The sequence below is a fragment of the Lissotriton vulgaris genome, chromosome 12, assembly GCF_964263255.1.
Source record: "Lissotriton vulgaris chromosome 12, aLisVul1.2, whole genome shotgun sequence".
Lineage (NCBI taxonomy): Eukaryota > Metazoa > Chordata > Amphibia > Caudata > Salamandridae > Lissotriton > Lissotriton vulgaris.
The window spans coordinates 732,670,736-732,688,843 of NC_141700.1; the positions used below are offsets into that span (position 1 = coordinate 732,670,736).

The 18,108-nt window shown below is 41.5% G+C and overlaps 1 protein-coding gene across 1 annotated transcript in view; it reads left to right on the top strand.

Moving 5' to 3' along the window:
* LOC147678425 (uncharacterized) overlaps positions 1-17,721 on the top strand; it is a 66,011-nt gene extending 48,290 nt beyond the window's left edge. The window contains exons 6-7 of the mRNA XM_086945626.1: positions 9,167-9,397; positions 17,360-17,721. Coding sequence (XP_086801752.1) covers positions 9,167-9,397; positions 17,360-17,598 — 470 coding nt within the window. The 3' untranslated portion in view covers positions 17,599-17,721. The remainder of the gene's footprint in view (positions 1-9,166; positions 9,398-17,359) is intronic.
* The last annotated feature ends 387 nt before the right edge of the window (positions 17,722-18,108 follow it).

The window sequence follows — 18,108 nt, forward strand, 5'->3', positions numbered from 1 at the left end:
TTAACTCGGCAAAATGTCTAAGTCATAAAAACCAGACATTGTAAATACAACTCACAATCCTGCTGTCTACAGCTCCCTCAGATCTAATCAGAAGTAATTTCTTCATAATAAAACTCATATATTTGAGTTTAGCGTATATATATTACTGCAGCCAAGGATAATATCCATAGTGGTCGCCAGAGCCTGTGCTTACTCCAAGCTAAAGTTAAACCAATATAGTACGCACGCTAATTCTGTTCCCTAGGCGTAGGTATATCAATCTCACTCACCTAGAAAGAACGTGAATACAAATATTTCTTCATATAAGGTGTGCCACTCTCTAATTCAAATAACCTAAAAAACAAATTACCACATTTATTTTGTACATCGCTAGAAAGCAAGTCTTCTTTCCAATTTGAAATATCCATTACGGCCCCCCTTGGTTTATACTAGGGGTTACGTAAATATTATTACTCATAATGTGGTAAATAGATCATTATTTGTTGGATTTCTATAACAAAGAAAATAGGAACCTGGGAAAGCAAAATTGCGTAAAGGATTAAAGAGCCATAAACACTCTGATGCCAATGAAGTGGGGGAGATGGAATGGAAACAAACCAGGAAGAGAAGGGAAAAGTCAATTGTCTCCACGGAGAAGTAACTCTACATAAAAAAGACATACAAAGGAAAAAACTACCCTTGAATAAAAACCCCCACAAAAGTGAGTCAGGTGGGGTAAAAGGAGGGTCCTCATTCACAAAGTTGATTAAAACCTTTGTGGGGAAACATTTTGAAAGGATCAAACTGATAGAAGAAGAGCAGTTGGGTGGAGAAAAACAGCTAACATCTGTCAGTTTGGTATCCCTGGATTTGGACTCTCCAAACCAAACTCATCCCAATATTTCTGAGCTACTCTTGGACCTAAGGCCATCCTCATCACCCAACTCTTTTCTCGTTCTGACGATCAAGAATCGGAGGGTGAAGGGAGAGGCATAGACGGTGACTCTCAAAGTAAGGAGTTTAATATCCATATAAAGTAACATCTTGTAGAGGAGGAAGGAGTAGAAACGTCCCATGATAGAGTAAATGACTCTTCGGATCCATCTATGGCTAACTTTGAGGTCACAGGAACTTTAAGTACCTCAATGCTGGAAGTAATGGTAATCCTGCAAAAAACACTGCAAGGCCTGCTGGAGGTATTGGTAATGAATAATGACATTATAAAAACTCAAAGAGAACAGTTCCAAATTATAGTGTTGGAACTGAAACAAATTAGAGAGCTCCCATCAGACAACTCCCAGCAGGAAGGGGTGATGAGTGGTACCCCAATGCAGAAGTAGGAGCACGGTGTATTTATATCACGATAGCCAAATGATTGTAAAGAAACAGGGAGAAATGAGGAGGTATGAGCAGTATATACCACAACAAAGGAGATGGAGGAAAGGTCCAAAAAAGGGTTGAACCATAAAACATTCGGGGAAAAAGGAGGTAGCTATGGAAAAGAGCTTAACAAAGGTCCTGGTAGCAGCTTTGGGAAAAAATATCCCTGTAAGGGGAACAGCTTTGTAACTCAGAAAATGTGGAGAGGAGGAAGAAAGAAGCAGGAGACTCTCGGGATAGAAAAAGGAGCTTTAGGAAGTATACTATGAGAAAGGAAGAGGGTAGCAAAGATTTGAGGATTGAGATGGGAGGGCAATGAGGAATAAGAACTTATAAAGACCTAATGGGGAAGAGGAAGGAATTAGAACAACTTGATAGACGGGAGGAGGATATGAAGGGGGGCCACAAGAAATGGAGAATAAAGCCAGACAGGATATGTGGTTATTCTTTGAACCAAAATGTCAGGGGAAAGGTGGGAAAAAAGTGAGGAAATTAAATCCATTAAATGGATCTTAACTGCTATTCTCCGTATCGAAATGTGCAAGTCTACGGAACATAGGCACTGAGAATCTCAGAGAAGTGGGTTTACTGTAAATAGGAAAGGGGATGAAGTAGTCAAGGTTCTTCTATGTTCAAGGTTAGTAAAGTCAGCATTAGTAAATGCAGAGCATGAGTTACATAAGGAAGGTATCAGACTAGTACAGGGGACAGGAAGGCTAGACTGTAACAACTATGATAAGCCAGTCTTTGTGAATCATGCAGGGCTGGGTTCCAGACAGGAAAGATTGATCGATCAAGGTTGGGATTTCAAGGAAGATCTCGAAATCAGCATAAGATGTAATGAAACAGACAGACATAGGGAGGGTATACTTACTGCGAATAGATATAGTGTTCTTGCATCCCTGGCCAATGAGGAAGATGGTTGGTGAAGGGAGATCGATTAGGAGATAGGGTCATTGCACAACCTGGCTATATTGTCCTAGAACATAAATGGATATAGCAGAATATTGAATCTGAAAAGCTTTAAAGGAGCCGTTAAAAGTAATGAGATTCAAGAATCAAGCATGAGGGATAATAAATAAACAATGTGGGACTTGAATGTAAGCCATAACCGCAGGGACCAGATAGGAAGAAACCAACAAAAATACAAGAAAGGATAAACAGGGGCAAACTAAAATGAAGCAAAGAATCACAGCAACTAAATGACACATTGGCAGCCATCTGCTCCATTTTTGCCTGGAACACTGACTCTCCCACTAACTCCTTGAAAGTGTTCAGGTTAACCTGGGAGTCAGGCTGTCGAGTGAAACTTATTTGCTCGATCTGGTATTTGTGTGAGCCCAACCTTAGCTACCATGTCTTCCATACCTTTCAGGCCTTTCAAACCCTGCAAATGAATTACTGTATGGAAGGTTTTCGAATCATGATAGTTGAGATTTGCGAATAACTTATAATGGTGACTAGTCAGAATTCTGGACATTTTGAACAATCTGAGCAGACAGTATACCCTATCAGCACAAATATAGTAAACTCTAACCTTTTTTCAAATGCAACGTTTCATTGATTTGATCCCAGATATATAAATTAGGCACAAGGCCACAATTGCATGAGTGAACTTGGTAAATATACAGCATAGTCTCCCCACAGAAAACAGCCCAGTGATCACACTGTAAAAGCTTCTTTCACCACCACTAACCCCATCACCCTCCTGCCCCACTCCTAAAGCCGGAACAGATCTTTCATAGATCTGAATTTCATCATCCAGAGAATGGAGCAGGTCTTTATGCTGTTTGAGGAGAATTCCTCTAAATTAGGACCACTCGGCCCATATTTTGTGATGTTCTACGGACACCCTTGGGCCATGTGAATGGGAACTTCCAAGCCCATACAACAATCTAAGTGTCTGCACTTTTCCATAACTTGACAATGTCCCTCTTGGCCCCCACCAGCCCCAACCACATCGGAGCAGCCTATTATCTCTATCAATTTATGTGGTGATATGGAGAAGAGTGAATTTGGGACCCTGAGTAGTGCGGTCTCCATATTAGCACTCGATCCAAGCATGTAAGCACCCCCATCACATGCCCAAACAGTATGTATCAGATCGCTCTACCGCTCGCTACATCTCATACATTTCAGCAGAACTCTCTCTCCCATCTTCCATGATCATTCTCATGTGTAATTGACTGTAAGTATTTCAGTTTGATGAGTCAAAACTGAGAAACAGTTGCTGCTCCCTTGGGGAGAGGCATAAGCCTCTCGCCCATCATCATACCTTAGGGGTCCCAAATTCTGACCTGTTTTAATCCTTTTCAGAGCAGTTGTCAGTTTTTATTAGAAACTGAACAAATTTACCCCAAACCACTTAAAAGGATCTATATTTGCAAATTATACGTCTTCGTGACAAAATGTAGTGTAGATAAAGTCCAGTGGTTTGGACTGCAGATGATTGCAAAAATGTACATTGGGGATTTTGCATATATGAATTCAAAAGTGTTTTTCCACATACTTTTTGAATCCCAGGAACCATCCTGCATCAAATTTGTAGTAAAGGGCTAGACTAAGAAAAGTGAATCATATGTCAGATGCCATACAGGTCAGTTGAATGACTAAAAATTCATTAACAAAGCAAAGGGCTTTTCCATCACGACATTGACCCTAATCATAACCGCAGAAGAGCAAATTGTATTTACTGACAGGGAAGTTATTTTGTTTGTTTAAGATGAGAAAAAGAATGTTTGCTAAACATAACCACAGAATGTCCTTTAAAATCCATCAGTTAAAGGGATGTTATGGTTGTGATGTAAAAACTAAAAAGATAGTGAAATTTGCATCTGCGTGATAAATAAGAAACTCATTACCTCAATCCAGTTACCAAGAAACATTTTCCACAATATTTGCTATTACATTGTCACCAATGATCCTAGTATCTTCATCTCAACCCATCCATCACATACCTTTATAGCTCACATCTGGGCCTCCCCTCCTACTTTGTGGCTATTGGTGTCTTGGTAAATTCATGCTAACAGGTTTCTTAGTTTTTGGGTAGAGTTTTTCGTGTAACTCTTGAAATTTACCAGCTAAGGTGAGCCACACACCCAGAACCTTCCCCTCAATTTACGCCTCATGACCTCACACATGATGTCACAGATGTCGTCTTCAATGATAACACTGGAGATATCACACACCATTGCTTACATCATGCATGAGAAAATGATCAGTGCATAGTTACGGCTCAACATAGTAGACAAATGTCGCTATTTTTTGAGTCTTAGATCGTGACTATAAAGTCCATTTTATAAGCAAATATTTTAGTTTTTGTTGTAATGGTCAATAGTTACTGACCTTAATAAATCACCAAATTGTAGCTGAACAAAAGCTTTGCTTGTGAATTTTATTGATTTTCTTATGCTATACTGAACAAATTACTAGCATTTTTGCCTGTTCCCCTGCCTTAAGTGCCCACTGTTGCACAGAATCCTCATGTTTTCACCCCAATATCTAGATTCTTTGGTTGTGCCCAGTAAACATTTGAGACAGGGAATTGCTGTGGGCCATGGTCTACTCCCAGGCCTTTTCAGGAAATGGATCATGAAGCTGGACTTGAGGTTCATGTTTCAACTGTAGCGGAGCCACTGTGCTCAACACCAGCCTACACTGAGGTGGAACGTGCAAAGTGTAGGCACCACTTGGCAGACGTCTAAGCATTTATAGAGAATATGTTGCAAATGGAATCTTGCTTGTGAACTACAAGTTCTAGAAAGCCTGAACTGTCAAGTTGCTTGCAGATGGCAGTGGCCATCTGAGATTATTGACTGTAACTTTCCATGTCCTTGTTAGGCAATCAAGTTGCTATGTTGCAGCAGCCTTTAATCCACGGATCTGTGAGTGGTATTTGTGGAGCAAAGCTTCTTGAGAATTTTCTGAGGACAACCAAATCAAAGAGAAGTATTCTGGAAATGAATGCGTTTGGAAAATTGAACTTTGAACTAAGCTTGTTTAAAGAACTAAACTCTCGAACTCTTCTCTTTAGACATTGACAGCAATAGACTTTTATACCAATTGCAGCCTTTTGAACTTACGTTTTTTAACAATAGGATTTCTTTTGTCAACGCATCCTTGATAATATTATGAATACGTGATGGGTGCTAATGTATCATTGATGCTTAGTAAGTGATATATGCATTGTCAGGCTAGGGATTTACAGGCATTCACATATAGGACTATAGATGGATATCAGTAAGTTACGGGGGATGTTTTCCACCAAAGGGTTCTGAGTGACATCAAATAGACAATGGTGCTGGTGCTCTCTTTGTTTGTAATACTCAGGACTACAGTACTCAGCGGACAGACTTCTGTTATGATCGGTTACGCCTTAGTAGAATACAAAAATACAACTCCTAGTTCTCTGAATCTTCTTACGTCATAAAAGAAGACACTGTCGGAAGAATGAGAAACATTGTGGAAAGGCAGGAACCATAGTTTAACCACATGGGTGCTGCTGACGAGCTGAGCTCGTCATCTGGCGCAGCGGAGCTGCCCTCATGACGAGCTGAGCTCGTCACGGCCGTTGGAACATTCACATGCGGGGCTAATTTCCCCGCTGTGCTGAACGTTCTAAAAACGGATGTGGCGGTGGCGAGCTGAGCCCTGAAAACACCGGAAAACACCCCGCAGCGAAGGGGCTAAAGAAGCATTGTGCCACTACATCTTTCTGGTTAATCTGGATCCCTTGAGTTTCTGCCATGCTCTGAAGAATTTCTGTTTCATCTCCTAAGCGAAGGATTTCTAATTGCAGCTGAGCAAGTCTTCAACATCTGAAGATGTTTGTTTCTGACTGTTTGAAATTTCCACTTGATTTAGTGGATTTCGGTTAGTTAATAAGTGTAGTTATAGTGCAGAAAATGTATTGTTTTTTTATGCTTGCCATTAGCCTGGACATTGGTTCAAATAATTTATTTAGAGAGTACATCTTCTCCAATTATATGAGTGTATTTTATGGACTTGATAGAAGCCAGTATGGGCAGCACAATATTCTGTACTTTACCTTAGATCATTGTCACATTCTAACCAGGGAAGATATTTTTCAATTCCTTTTGTGAAGTACCCCAGAATAAAATTTGAGCAGATTAGTTCATTCTCCTTTTTTTCTTGTACAGATGTCTCTGTTTTGCCACTGAAGTTTTACCGTGAAGCAGATGAGGTTCCAGAAAATCCTTTTTGTCATAATTTATCTTAGGTAGCCTGTCAACTGAAAGAGTTACACATGTAAAGGGAGTGGGTTATAAAAAAAAAAATAGAAGAGGTTGTGAAAACAAGCATATTTTGAGATCAACAACTAAGCAACAATTTTAGAGTAAATCGTAAATTTGTTGATGGTCCAGTGACAATTATGAAGATTATGTACTAATGCGTCTTAGCGCAAAACTTGCTGTCATGTAAATGTGTGTTGAACAGCGGGCGAGAGCCCTGATTACATTACAAAATCGATTACAGTGCTGCAGGAGAACAAGTAGTTTCCTACTATTGAAGTTGTTACTCTTCTTGTGGAGATGGGATTTATTTTGGAAATGCAGCAGAGTCAGAGAAGTGTTGAAGTCTCTATGGATCTGGTCCAAGATTGTAGCTGCGCAAGTGGAGACGGCCTTGCTTTGATCAAAACTGAAACGATCCGTAGGATAAAATACATTTTTGTGTCTTTAGGAAACAGGATATCACCAGTACTCCTACGCCTGGAAACCTATTGAGACTAAGAACAAAGAACCCTCTTGTTCCACCAAACCCGTAGTTCATTGGTGCAACCAGAAATGGTTGGAATTAGAAAAGGCAGAACTTTCCACAGCACACTGCCAGAATTCCAGCCTATGAGGAAACTGCAATGTGATCTTCACTGATATTCAAACCTGCAGATAATGACGGGCAATTATGGTGAAGGACAATCAGAAAGAAATATTCGACCAGTGGTCGGTTGCACGTCAAGCTTTAAGAAGGGTATCATTACAGTTCTTGCCATGGGAACGAGGCGAGGCAAATATCTCACAAGTGTTAGTCACAATAATCACTGAGTGTCTTTCAACAAACTTCTTTACTCATAATTCAGAAGAATGGTCTGGAAATGGCCTCTTTGAGACAGCTCCATCAGAATTCTGAGAAATCCTTCATCCTCCATTAATCCAAAATATGTGTTTGAAGTTAAACTTTCACTTTTTTTTTACTAGTCCACAGGACGAGTAGGAGTACCATTACACTAGTCAGTTTTGGGCTGCACTTGTTCAACAGAGAAATTGACAAGATTAAACCCCATATGTCATACATTACGCTAGTAGTTGATTTATTGATTAAATGTGAGTTAATTACAACTAAAGATGTCTTGCTGTAAGATCCCTTTCTTTAGGTTTTTACACAAAAAAGCATCAGCCAACTCCTTAGCATTTACCGAGTGACGGTCCTTAGAACCTGCTCTTTGGTGTAGAGTTGTATCTCCTCCATACCTCCTGTATCAGACTTGGCATATTGGATTTTGAACTACTGTCATTAAGTCATTTCTACTCATCCTCAAAAGAATGAAATACTGAGTTAGCCCGACCAGACTCATAGACAGTGAGCCATTTCAAAAGCCAACAAACTTCTTAAAGACTCTCCACTTCACCATGTACCAGCAATCCAGCCGGGATCACATAGATATACTCTATCTAATGATTCATAAGTTGTCAACGAGAAAAACACTGATAGTGGTTTACTTGATCATGCGTTGTATGTATGTAAGGCATACAGATCTCTGAGTATTATAACACCGATCATGAAGTTTTATAAACACACAACACAAAATAGTTTTTGAATCTTAATAAATTCTGATTATTGTGCATCTCAATGCAGCTTGTCATAGTAACCTTAAAAGAGTTAGAGATGGAGTTAAACATACAAGGGTACCCATGCATGCAGTGCAGACTACATACAGCTGATTACAAAAGGTGAATAACCCCCCTGAGCTATTTTACCAGGATTTTAATTTGTGGCCAAAATGTTACACAAGGATCTCTGCAATAAACGCTGTAAATTAACTGTGACCAGAGATTATACACCAATCTCTGTAGCAAGGTCTTCAACATCCTAAGATATTTCACATTACATTATATTTCTCTGAGTCTTTCAGGATAATTGGGTGCCTTAATAAATGTTTAATGATTCGGTCTAAGACCAAATATGTTTGCCACAACAGTTTACGATCACCTTTTGTCTTATTGTCAATTTATTTAGGGACATATTCTGTGAAGATAGTGCATTTGTACATATAGGGTAAAACCTGACTCTTATTGGTACTCATGATTGCACCCCCATGACGTCACCCTTTCTGACTCAACTCCTTTGCTTTTCATTCAACGCATTCCAGCATTGCTCCTCCTAAATTTGCATTGTTGAGTTCCTTCAAACCAGACTAGATTCTACTATTTGGCCTCCACTAACCAATAAATTATCAATCTTTCTTCATATCAAAGCTTTATAACGCTGTAGGTTTATACCAACCATCATACCACTCCAGAGATCTACCCACCTGCTTTCGCAGTGGCAATTCCATAAAACGCAACATTTCACATCATTTGGCGGCGTTTAGATGCTAGCTAGGCTTGTGGTGTCATGGACTCTTTGAATTTATTTCTAGTTCCCTCCCCAAACCCTAGCAAACAATTATTTAAAAATGTTTGTCAAGCACTTTAAATACAAAGTTCAAGTAAGTTAAAATAGAGGTAGGTCAGTGATCAATCCTTTGTGATCTTTTTTAATTGTAATGGTACTATTTTGTCAACAGAATCGCGCATGACTACCCCAGCACCAAACGTGAGACCTACTCGTCGAAGAGGGCAGTGCCCTGTCAATGCGACTAAGGAGTTTCCGATGGCCCACACTCGGTGTGGGTCGTCCATTTCTCCCAGGCCAACAATTTCACCACCGGCTCAGAGATGGAAGTTTCAGAACGAATTCTGGACACCGACAACAACCCCAACCCAAGGAGGTTCCCAAGAAAGACAGCAGTCACCAGGTATGTGGAGCATGTATCTCTGGGGAGGAGTCACAGATGTATCAGGGAATGTAAATAATTCTCAGCCTATTTCTGCAAATACGTTGGTCTAATATTTCCTTGTTTAAAAAAATGTAAGGTAACAAGGTAATCGGTGGCACCAAAAGGCCTTATACAGAATCCCACCCGCTGTTGGGAATAGCTTGACATTACCTTGACATAGTTCTATCACAGAGGCCGCCCTTTTTTTAGGTCGACCATGCCAGACAGCACAAGTTGCCTGGTTGCAAAACACCTAGGGTCCGATTTACGAAGGTAACTTGCATGTAGTAAAGTTATGAATGCAGAATCTCCATACTAGGGGCAGTGTCTTGGCACTCAGGGAGGAATCTCTGAACTGCAGTATGTTATGTTATGTTAGTGACATTTGTAAAGCGCAACTGTTACTCAAGGGTGACCTGGCGCAAGCTACTGTCCTCAAGAAGAACCGTAAATATGAGACCAGGATTATGCATCAAATAGCCAGGTTTTTAAGGCCTTCCTGAATGCCAGTAAATCCGAAATACTTCTTAGATGGAAAGGGAGGTCATTCCAGGCCTTAGCTGCCCCGGCCACAAAACTTTTGCCGCCCCAGCTGGATTTTTTTGTAGGTGGTACTGTCACCAGTTTTGCTCCATGGGAGCGAAGTGGTCTTTTAGGCACATACCACTGAAATTGCTGCTTTAGGTGGTTAGGACCTACGCCATGAAGGTCTTTGTAAACCATGCAAATTGATTTAAACCATGCAAAGTGATATACACACATTTACATTTACAAACTGCACTTGTTTTTTAACGGGTAGCCAGTGAAGTCTTCTAATATCCCTGTATACTGAAACAAATTTGGATGTACCCGTGAGCAGTCTAGCGGCCACGTTCTGCAGAAATTGAAGTCTATGCAGAAACCGATCCTGAATGTTCAGGTATAGACTATTACAATAGTCTAGCCTTGACATAGTTAATGCTGTAATTACTGTTTGTTAACTATCCTTAGGCAAAAAAAGGCAGTATTTTCTTGCACGTTTTTAAGAACATACGACGTGGCTGAGATTACTGCATTCACTTGGTCACCAAAATTGAGTTTATCATCGATAAAAACTACCAAGTTTTTTTACCTTGCTGGTAGGGTTTCGAAGAGAGCCCAAGGTATCAGGCCACCAACTTGAGGCCCTGAAGTTTAACCTCCGTTTTATTTGAATTGAGTTTCAAACAATTATGAGACATCCAATTACCCACAGCTTCCATACAACCATGGAACCGTTTTGCTGTCCCTGTTTCCTGCCCAGGTAGCAGCAACGCCACAATTTGAGTGTCGTCAGCATACGTAGCAAGCCAAAACCCAAAGGATTGGATAAGAGGAGTCAATGAGGACACATAAACATTAAAAAGTGTAGGGCTCATGGACGACCGATGTTTGACTCAACAAGGCAACAAGAAAGAATTGGAACAACATTTTCCAAATGAGACAGTTTGCCCTCTGTCTGAAAAGAAGGAGTTCAGAAGATTCCAGGCTTTACCCTGGACTCCGCACTCCCGCAACCGGGCCATCAACAAATCATGATGGACCATATTGAATGCTGCGCAAAGGTCCTATATAATCATAGCAGCCTTACCTCCTGGTCTAAGACTTCCCTAATCGCCTCCGTAGATTTTAAGAGGGCAGATTCCGTACTGTGCCCCACTCTAAACCCATAGTGCGTGGAATCCAGTACTAGTGGTTCTTGTAAATAAGAACTTAATTGTGCATCCACTCTTTTCTCTACCACCTCAGCTGGCAGAGGGAGATGCGAGAGAGGTCGAAAGCTGTTTGGATCCATAGGATCCAAACAGGGCTTCTTAAGCAGGGGTAGTATTGATGCTATTTTCCAGGCTTTCGGCAAATACCCTACTGCGAACATTGCGTTAATAAGAGAGATGAGTGTCAGGGCAATAGGTTCCCGGGCCAGTTTTAACACTGCAACCAGACACAGATCATAATGGGAATCTGATTCCGCCGACATTAAGAGCTTATGAGTGTCCATAATGGGCAACCGTGCAAACTCATCAAGAGTAGAGTTGGGGCTGAAACCTGTTTTGTGTCCCTCTGTAAGTCCATTATCCCAGTTGTTGGGCTTTTAAATGTGGAGTAAATGGCCTCAATTTTATCAAAGAAAAACTTGGCTATTTCCTCTCACAAAACCCTGACTCGTAAGAAAATTAGGTGAGCAGGGATACGCCAGGCTAGTTACTGTTTTGAAAAGTTCTTTGGCCGAGTTTTTAGCAAAATTAATTTGGTTGGCAAAAAACACTTGCTTTGTCTTAAGAAGTAGCTGTTTGTAAATAAACATTTTTTTCCAATCATTTATACTCCTTCCTCCAATTCCTCTCCATACGTTTACAACTCAGTTTTCACTCTTTTAAGTTCCTGCGAGTACCATGGAGCGGAGGGTGGTGCCCTGTTAGCAAATAGAACTTTCCTAGGGGCTAACTTGTTACCAGCTGCCTCCAGCCAGTTATTATATAGAGTAGTCGCCTCAGCGATATCTATGGGTGATTCTTCTAAATCACAAGCCTCCACTTTGTTCCATGCTCTGAACTCCCTCTGTTTCTTAGCTACGTTTCCAGCAATGTGATTGTTAGAAGTGGCTAACTCACATAGAACAGCCACATGGTCTGACCAGACTGAGGGCAGCAGGCCTGTGAATGAAAGGTGTGGGTTGTTGGAGAAGATACCATCCAACGTGTGCCCCACCGTATGAGTAGCCCGATAACCAACTGCTTTAGTTCAGCACTATTCATTAGATCTATCAAGGTCGCAGTATCTAGTTCTGAATGGGCCTCCAGGTGAAAATTAAAATCTCCCAGTATGGTATATGAGCTGGCACACAGCCCCTTTTCCATTAGATTTCCCAAAGATGTTGAAAAAGGGCTCCTAAGGCCCGGCGGCCTATAAAGAAGGATGCCCTTGAAGGTATGATGGTGGGAGTAGTTGAGGCTAAATTCCAGTGCCTCACATTCTGCATTAGAAGCTGGATTGAACGTCATTTTTATTGAATTATGATAGATAACTGCTAGACCACCCCTTTCCTTTCCAGTACGGGGATTCTACACCGAGTGTAGAGATTCCACCCCAAGTGCTGAGACTTCTCACTTGTAACTCTTTGTGAATCAGGTCCCTATTGCGGGCTTACCAAATACTCACAAGAGCTTAAATCTTGCCCATTTGCTTGACTTTATTGCCACTCTTATTTGCTTGATTCAATTGTGTTTTTGTCAATGATTTTTCTTGTCCCAGCTTCTATCCTTCCACTGCCCTCATGCGATACCTTTCCCCTATCCACACCCACCATTTGCTTCTCTACTTCCCCCATGCTTGGGCTCCTTTTTAAAAAAAACAATTTGCACTTTTGTGCTATCAAAATCTTAATTTTTGTATTTACCAGTCCAAGTGGCATCCACCATCTTGGATCAGTAAATAAAAAATTAAGGAGAACTCCACCCATAACATACCACTGGTGTGCCCATGCATTCTGAAGAATGAATTATAGTAAGCGCACAACAGGACATTCCCTCCTCCCCAGCTACCATCACCTTGCCACCCCACTACGCCCAAAAACTCTCCGAATTAGGGTATGTTGTCACGGCGTAGCCTTTTATTCAAATCAATCCAAGTAATTTCGGCACAGACCATTACCAGGGAAAAGTAACTTTCTTGGATATATAACAATTATTCACAGCATCACTTTATATTCTGCATCAAGATGTCAATGACAGCAAGAAAATTAGATACGACATTACATTTCAACTTTATATCTTTTATACTTGTAACTCAGCAGTACACTAAAACTTTGCCGTACATCTGAACTTGGCCGTCTCGGCCCACCAAATTTCACTCTGCTGTGCATATTGCGCAGGCAGGCCCCAATGCACTACAGCCAACAGTTACATTACTTGACATCCTGGGCACCGCATACCGCACCGGCCCACCGGGGTACCTGAACACAGGTAACCTCCCCAAGATTCTACTCAGTCCCTACATTGTGGGCTAGGGCAGTGGAGACCAGGACTACCGGCAGGTCAGTCCCTCCTCCACGCCTACCCAGGGCACACATGGAATCTACCCCCTCTTGGGGTCCATCGAATGGCTGCACCTCCCTTGTTGTGCATGCCCCTTTGTTGTTAATTGTCAGCCCTCCGCCTCTGTGAAGCCTTGCTTTTCTGCCGGGTGGGTGGGTGGTCGACGATGCTCCTGTAGCCCTGCTGTGGTCCGAGGGGACAAAGAGAACGAAACTCCCCAGCCACAGCCTTAAATATCTTCTAAGTTTTGTTTCTCTGTGCCACCCCCTGATGTCATCAACCCAGCCAGCCCATCCATATCCGGGCCCTCGGAGGAGTCTCAGCCCTGTGGTGCTACTAAGGGCGCCCCTCCCCTAGGCGCGGGGGTCGCCTCTCAATACATCAACACGCATGCATGTGATCGTTGAATGACACAGCCAATAGCTGCAGTTGTTTCATTGTCTCTTTTTTTCATTATGCTGCACAGTGCTGAGAAAATGCTCTAAGCAGTAGAGCTTTGCGAAGACAATAGGTCTGAAAAGTGAGACTTATTGGCTTTTCCAGTCCTTGTTTAATAATTGGCTATCTCGCTTGCTTCCAGAGCAGCCCATTATCATTCATTAAAAATGTTCTCGATTCAAATGCTTCCTACCCTCAGCCATCTGACAAATTTTGGAATTTTTTCAGAATATATGCTGCGATGGAAGGAACCAGAAGTGGTAAAACTGGCTCAGTGGCATAATGCTTCCAAAGTAGCAGTGAGATGTGTTTGACTGTCAAATCAAAAGGTGGAGAGTAGAGGTAGGCAAAGTGGGGACCCGTCCTCCACGTTACTATACAAATAATCAAAAGGGGTCAGCTCAGTTTGGAAGAAGGGAAAAGCGGTTTACCCTTGCAGGAACACAGAGAAAGAAAAAACCCTCACCCACCCGGGTTTGGTGGCATGCTTCATCATAGGGTCCATCCCTGCCCTTTATGGACAGGGGCGATCTACTATTAACGGATGCGAAGGAGCACTTAATTGAAAAAATACAGGGGTGCCCCTATACACTTAACCACCTATGGTGTTTAAGAAGGGAGTGGATTTAGTGAAGAAAGCGAAAAATTAAAAATACCAGATTAGTGGGTCCAAAAACAATTTTACTTCCTACCCCTAAAATGGTATACTAAAATCGGGGGACGTGTGGGAAAACCCTAGGCGTGAATACCTATTGTTTCCCTTTATGGTCAACTAGTTTCATGCCCTACCCCAAGGCATTACGTCAGGACCTAGAAAGAAGAACTGATGTTCCCACTCCAGTTGTCACAGTGAACACAATAATAATGAAAAATAGAAATAAATATACAGCACCTAATTGGTCTGAGTTAAATATCAAAAGACCTGTAAGGGTACAAAGGAAAAGAGGTTAAAAAATGCACAACCCTAAGGTCTATATTATATTTAATAAAACCGTGGTAATTCCGTGGTTTGTGGTGGTGAAATATATTTTTCAAACCATGCCTACTGTGCGTGAATCTGTAAAAAATGGGACTCACAAGACAATACAAACACAAAACATAACGTCATGTCACCGGCATTGTCGTGCTAAGGATACATACTTCAAATGCGACCATCATTTGGCCCCATGAGTCCTTCGAGGAGTTTAAAGAGGGATGCCTGTAGTCACACCCTACAAACAAAGCCAAACAGGGAGATCCAGAAAAATGTCAAGAAAGCAGTGTTTAGCTGCATTGAAAAGAGCGTGTGTCCTGAGATGGGCAGGACGCCCCTACTTACTTCGTCAAGGCTACTCCCTCTCGGTAGACCTGTGTGCACTCGCTTTTGGCTCCATTGTTACTGGAGCCGCGGGCGGGGTATCTATTTAAACATGTGTGCATTACGCTTGCTTCACAGTGGAAAAAGAAAGACTAGACCGCGAATTGTGCTACTAGTTCTTACTTCCGGGTCAGATTGTGATTCAGGTTGAGGTTCAGCGCACAAAACCAAAAAAGTTACATTGGGTTTTTGTGACGATAATAGATGGTGGACAAAGAGAATCTCATCTCTATTGACGTGACTCTCAAAACGGAATTCATCTTTTCGAAATGGTCAACAACAAAATCTTTGGTAAAAACTTTATTGACAAAAGATCAGTGGCGGACACAAAATTCCACCATTGTGTCTTCTTGTTACTGTTCACCTGTGTATGTTATGTACTGACATATTATGGTTGATATTGTACGTAAAATGATGTGAATTTATCCTTAGGTTAATAAACAGTGTATATATGGTCGGGGTCCATAGTATGGCCGGACAGTACCGTATTTGCTAGGATCCAGTGGTCTTAGTAATTGTTGGGATGTTCAGAAACAAAGAAAGAAGCCCCTCTATCTCATCTGTTATGCAACCAAAATGGTTGGTTAAAATGCCAAAGTGGATTCAAGGGATGCGCATACTACCGTTTTCAGAATTGTGAATTAAAATGCGCCTTTACCTTTAACAAGGGGTTTAAATTACATGTCATTAGAGGCCAAATATGACATTTCTACCTGTTGCCAAACAAAAATGATCACTTGTTAAATGTAATAAGGTAACCAATGCTATCCTGTGTGAACGGGGTTATACTACCAGGACATTAAAAACTTCAACGTACACGCCCAACATTTTAAATATACTTTATCCTGCCCTATGTGATGCTTAGGACCTCCCCTTGGGGTGACTAGTGTGTATTAATAACGAAGGTTTAGGCCTGGCAAGAGGTTTATTTTGCCAGTTCGAAATGGCAGTTCAAAACTGCACACAAGCTGCAATGGTAGGCCTGAGACATGTTTTGAAGGGCTACTTCAGAGGGAGGCACAATGAGTGCCACAAGTAGCATGTTAATTTACAGGCTGTGGGTACATGTCAGACCATTATACTAGGAACTTACCACTAAATTAAATATGCAGTTTGGGTGTAAGCCAATTTTACCATGTTTAGAGGAGTGAGCACAAGCACTTTAGCACTGGTTAGCAGTGGTAAAAAGTGCAGATCCCTAAGGCCAACAAAAAATAATTCAACATAACAAGAGGAGGGAAGGCAAAAAGCTTGGGTGAAACCACGCCAAGGATGTCAGGTCTAACAAATATCTATTTACAGAGGAGGACTGAAGCAGCTTTTTCTAAACCAGTGTGGCATCTTCCAAGAGGTGGGGATATTCTCTCCCAGACAATGCCATGCTTTGTATATGGTGAGGTCTGGTGTAGTTGTCTCCTGCATGCAATGTGGTGCCCAGTCACAAGCTGTGATTTGCATAGTTATCTCCTCTACACTGTCTTCAAAGGTTGGGACTCTAGTATTATACTCCTCCAGGGAATGGACATTTGTGCTATTAGGGGCTTAATTAATTTCCTCTGCAACGAAATATGATGCATACCTATTAGTGAGAGTGCAGTAATGTCTCTTTGCTGTTCCCAGCCCAGGTGATGTGTGAAGTAGTTGCTTACACAAGTCAAAATATTTTCTTTCCAGTAGCCAGAAATGGAGTGGTGCTTTCCTTCGGGTTAATGTGGGTGACCTGGTGATATCCATGCAATGTGGTGGCTTCCTGCAGGTCCCAGATATTTTTTCTGATAGGCAGAAATAGAGTGGCGCCTGCCTCCAGAGTGAATGTGGCAGGGCTGGTCCGCTCAACTCGATGTGGTGTTTTCCTGCAGGTGAAGCCTGAATGGTTGTCTACGCTCTTCAATATCTGGGACACACTGATGCCACATTTCTTTCTTTGATCTTATCAGTTTAAGAACCTTTTTATAATTGGGGCTGCACAAGATGTTTAACCTACCTAGATTAGTTGTTTATGGCATATGTATCTGTCCCTCAAACCCTTCTGGAGCTCCCAAAGAGATTGCTTGTTCTTTCTTTAACTGTGATCGCTGTTTTCCTTTTTTGCAGTACTGAGAAGCAGAAGAGGTAATGCCAGTAATGCAGTGAATAAAGGTACTACCACAAGGAGAAATGTGGCTTCTCCATCACAGAGTGGCACCCTGGAGAGCAACGTTCGACCCCAGCTGAGCCACTCGGATGATGTGATATTCCACGAAAAGAGCCAGCGCCGATATCGCAACACCCGAGGTGCCAAGAGCAAGCGGAGCCGCTCCGGCATAAAGTATTGGTTATCACGCATATTCTAAAAGCAGTCATGTTGTCTCTAGCCTAGCCCAAGTACAAACCATCCCTGGAATAAGAAAGGAGTTCTGTTATTCTGAGATTGAAGATATCAATAAAATAATCAATATCTGGTCCATTACCAATCTGACTTGGCTTTTGCACAGTAAATATTTTTAATGGGGGTATCAGGTTTTATAGTCAGCATTTTTTTAATCATTAATTAATGCAAAGAACTATGTTTTTTTCTGTAAATGGGCTGAAGTGAAAAAATCTATGCCACGTGTGATTGGAAGAAGCTGGTCATATGATGACAACACCTTGCAGGTGGTGGCTGTTTCTAGGTATTTGATTATAGCTTCTGTGTAGTGGAAGTAAATGAGCCAATGATGGCAATGGCTGGAATGTGGTTAGAATGCCAATGTAAATAATGTCAATATCTGGTGCACAGTAGTAAGACCTGGACACATGTTGGCAATTAAAGGCATTATATAAAATTTCCTGAAACAATTGTAGCAATATCTTACATGTGGTGG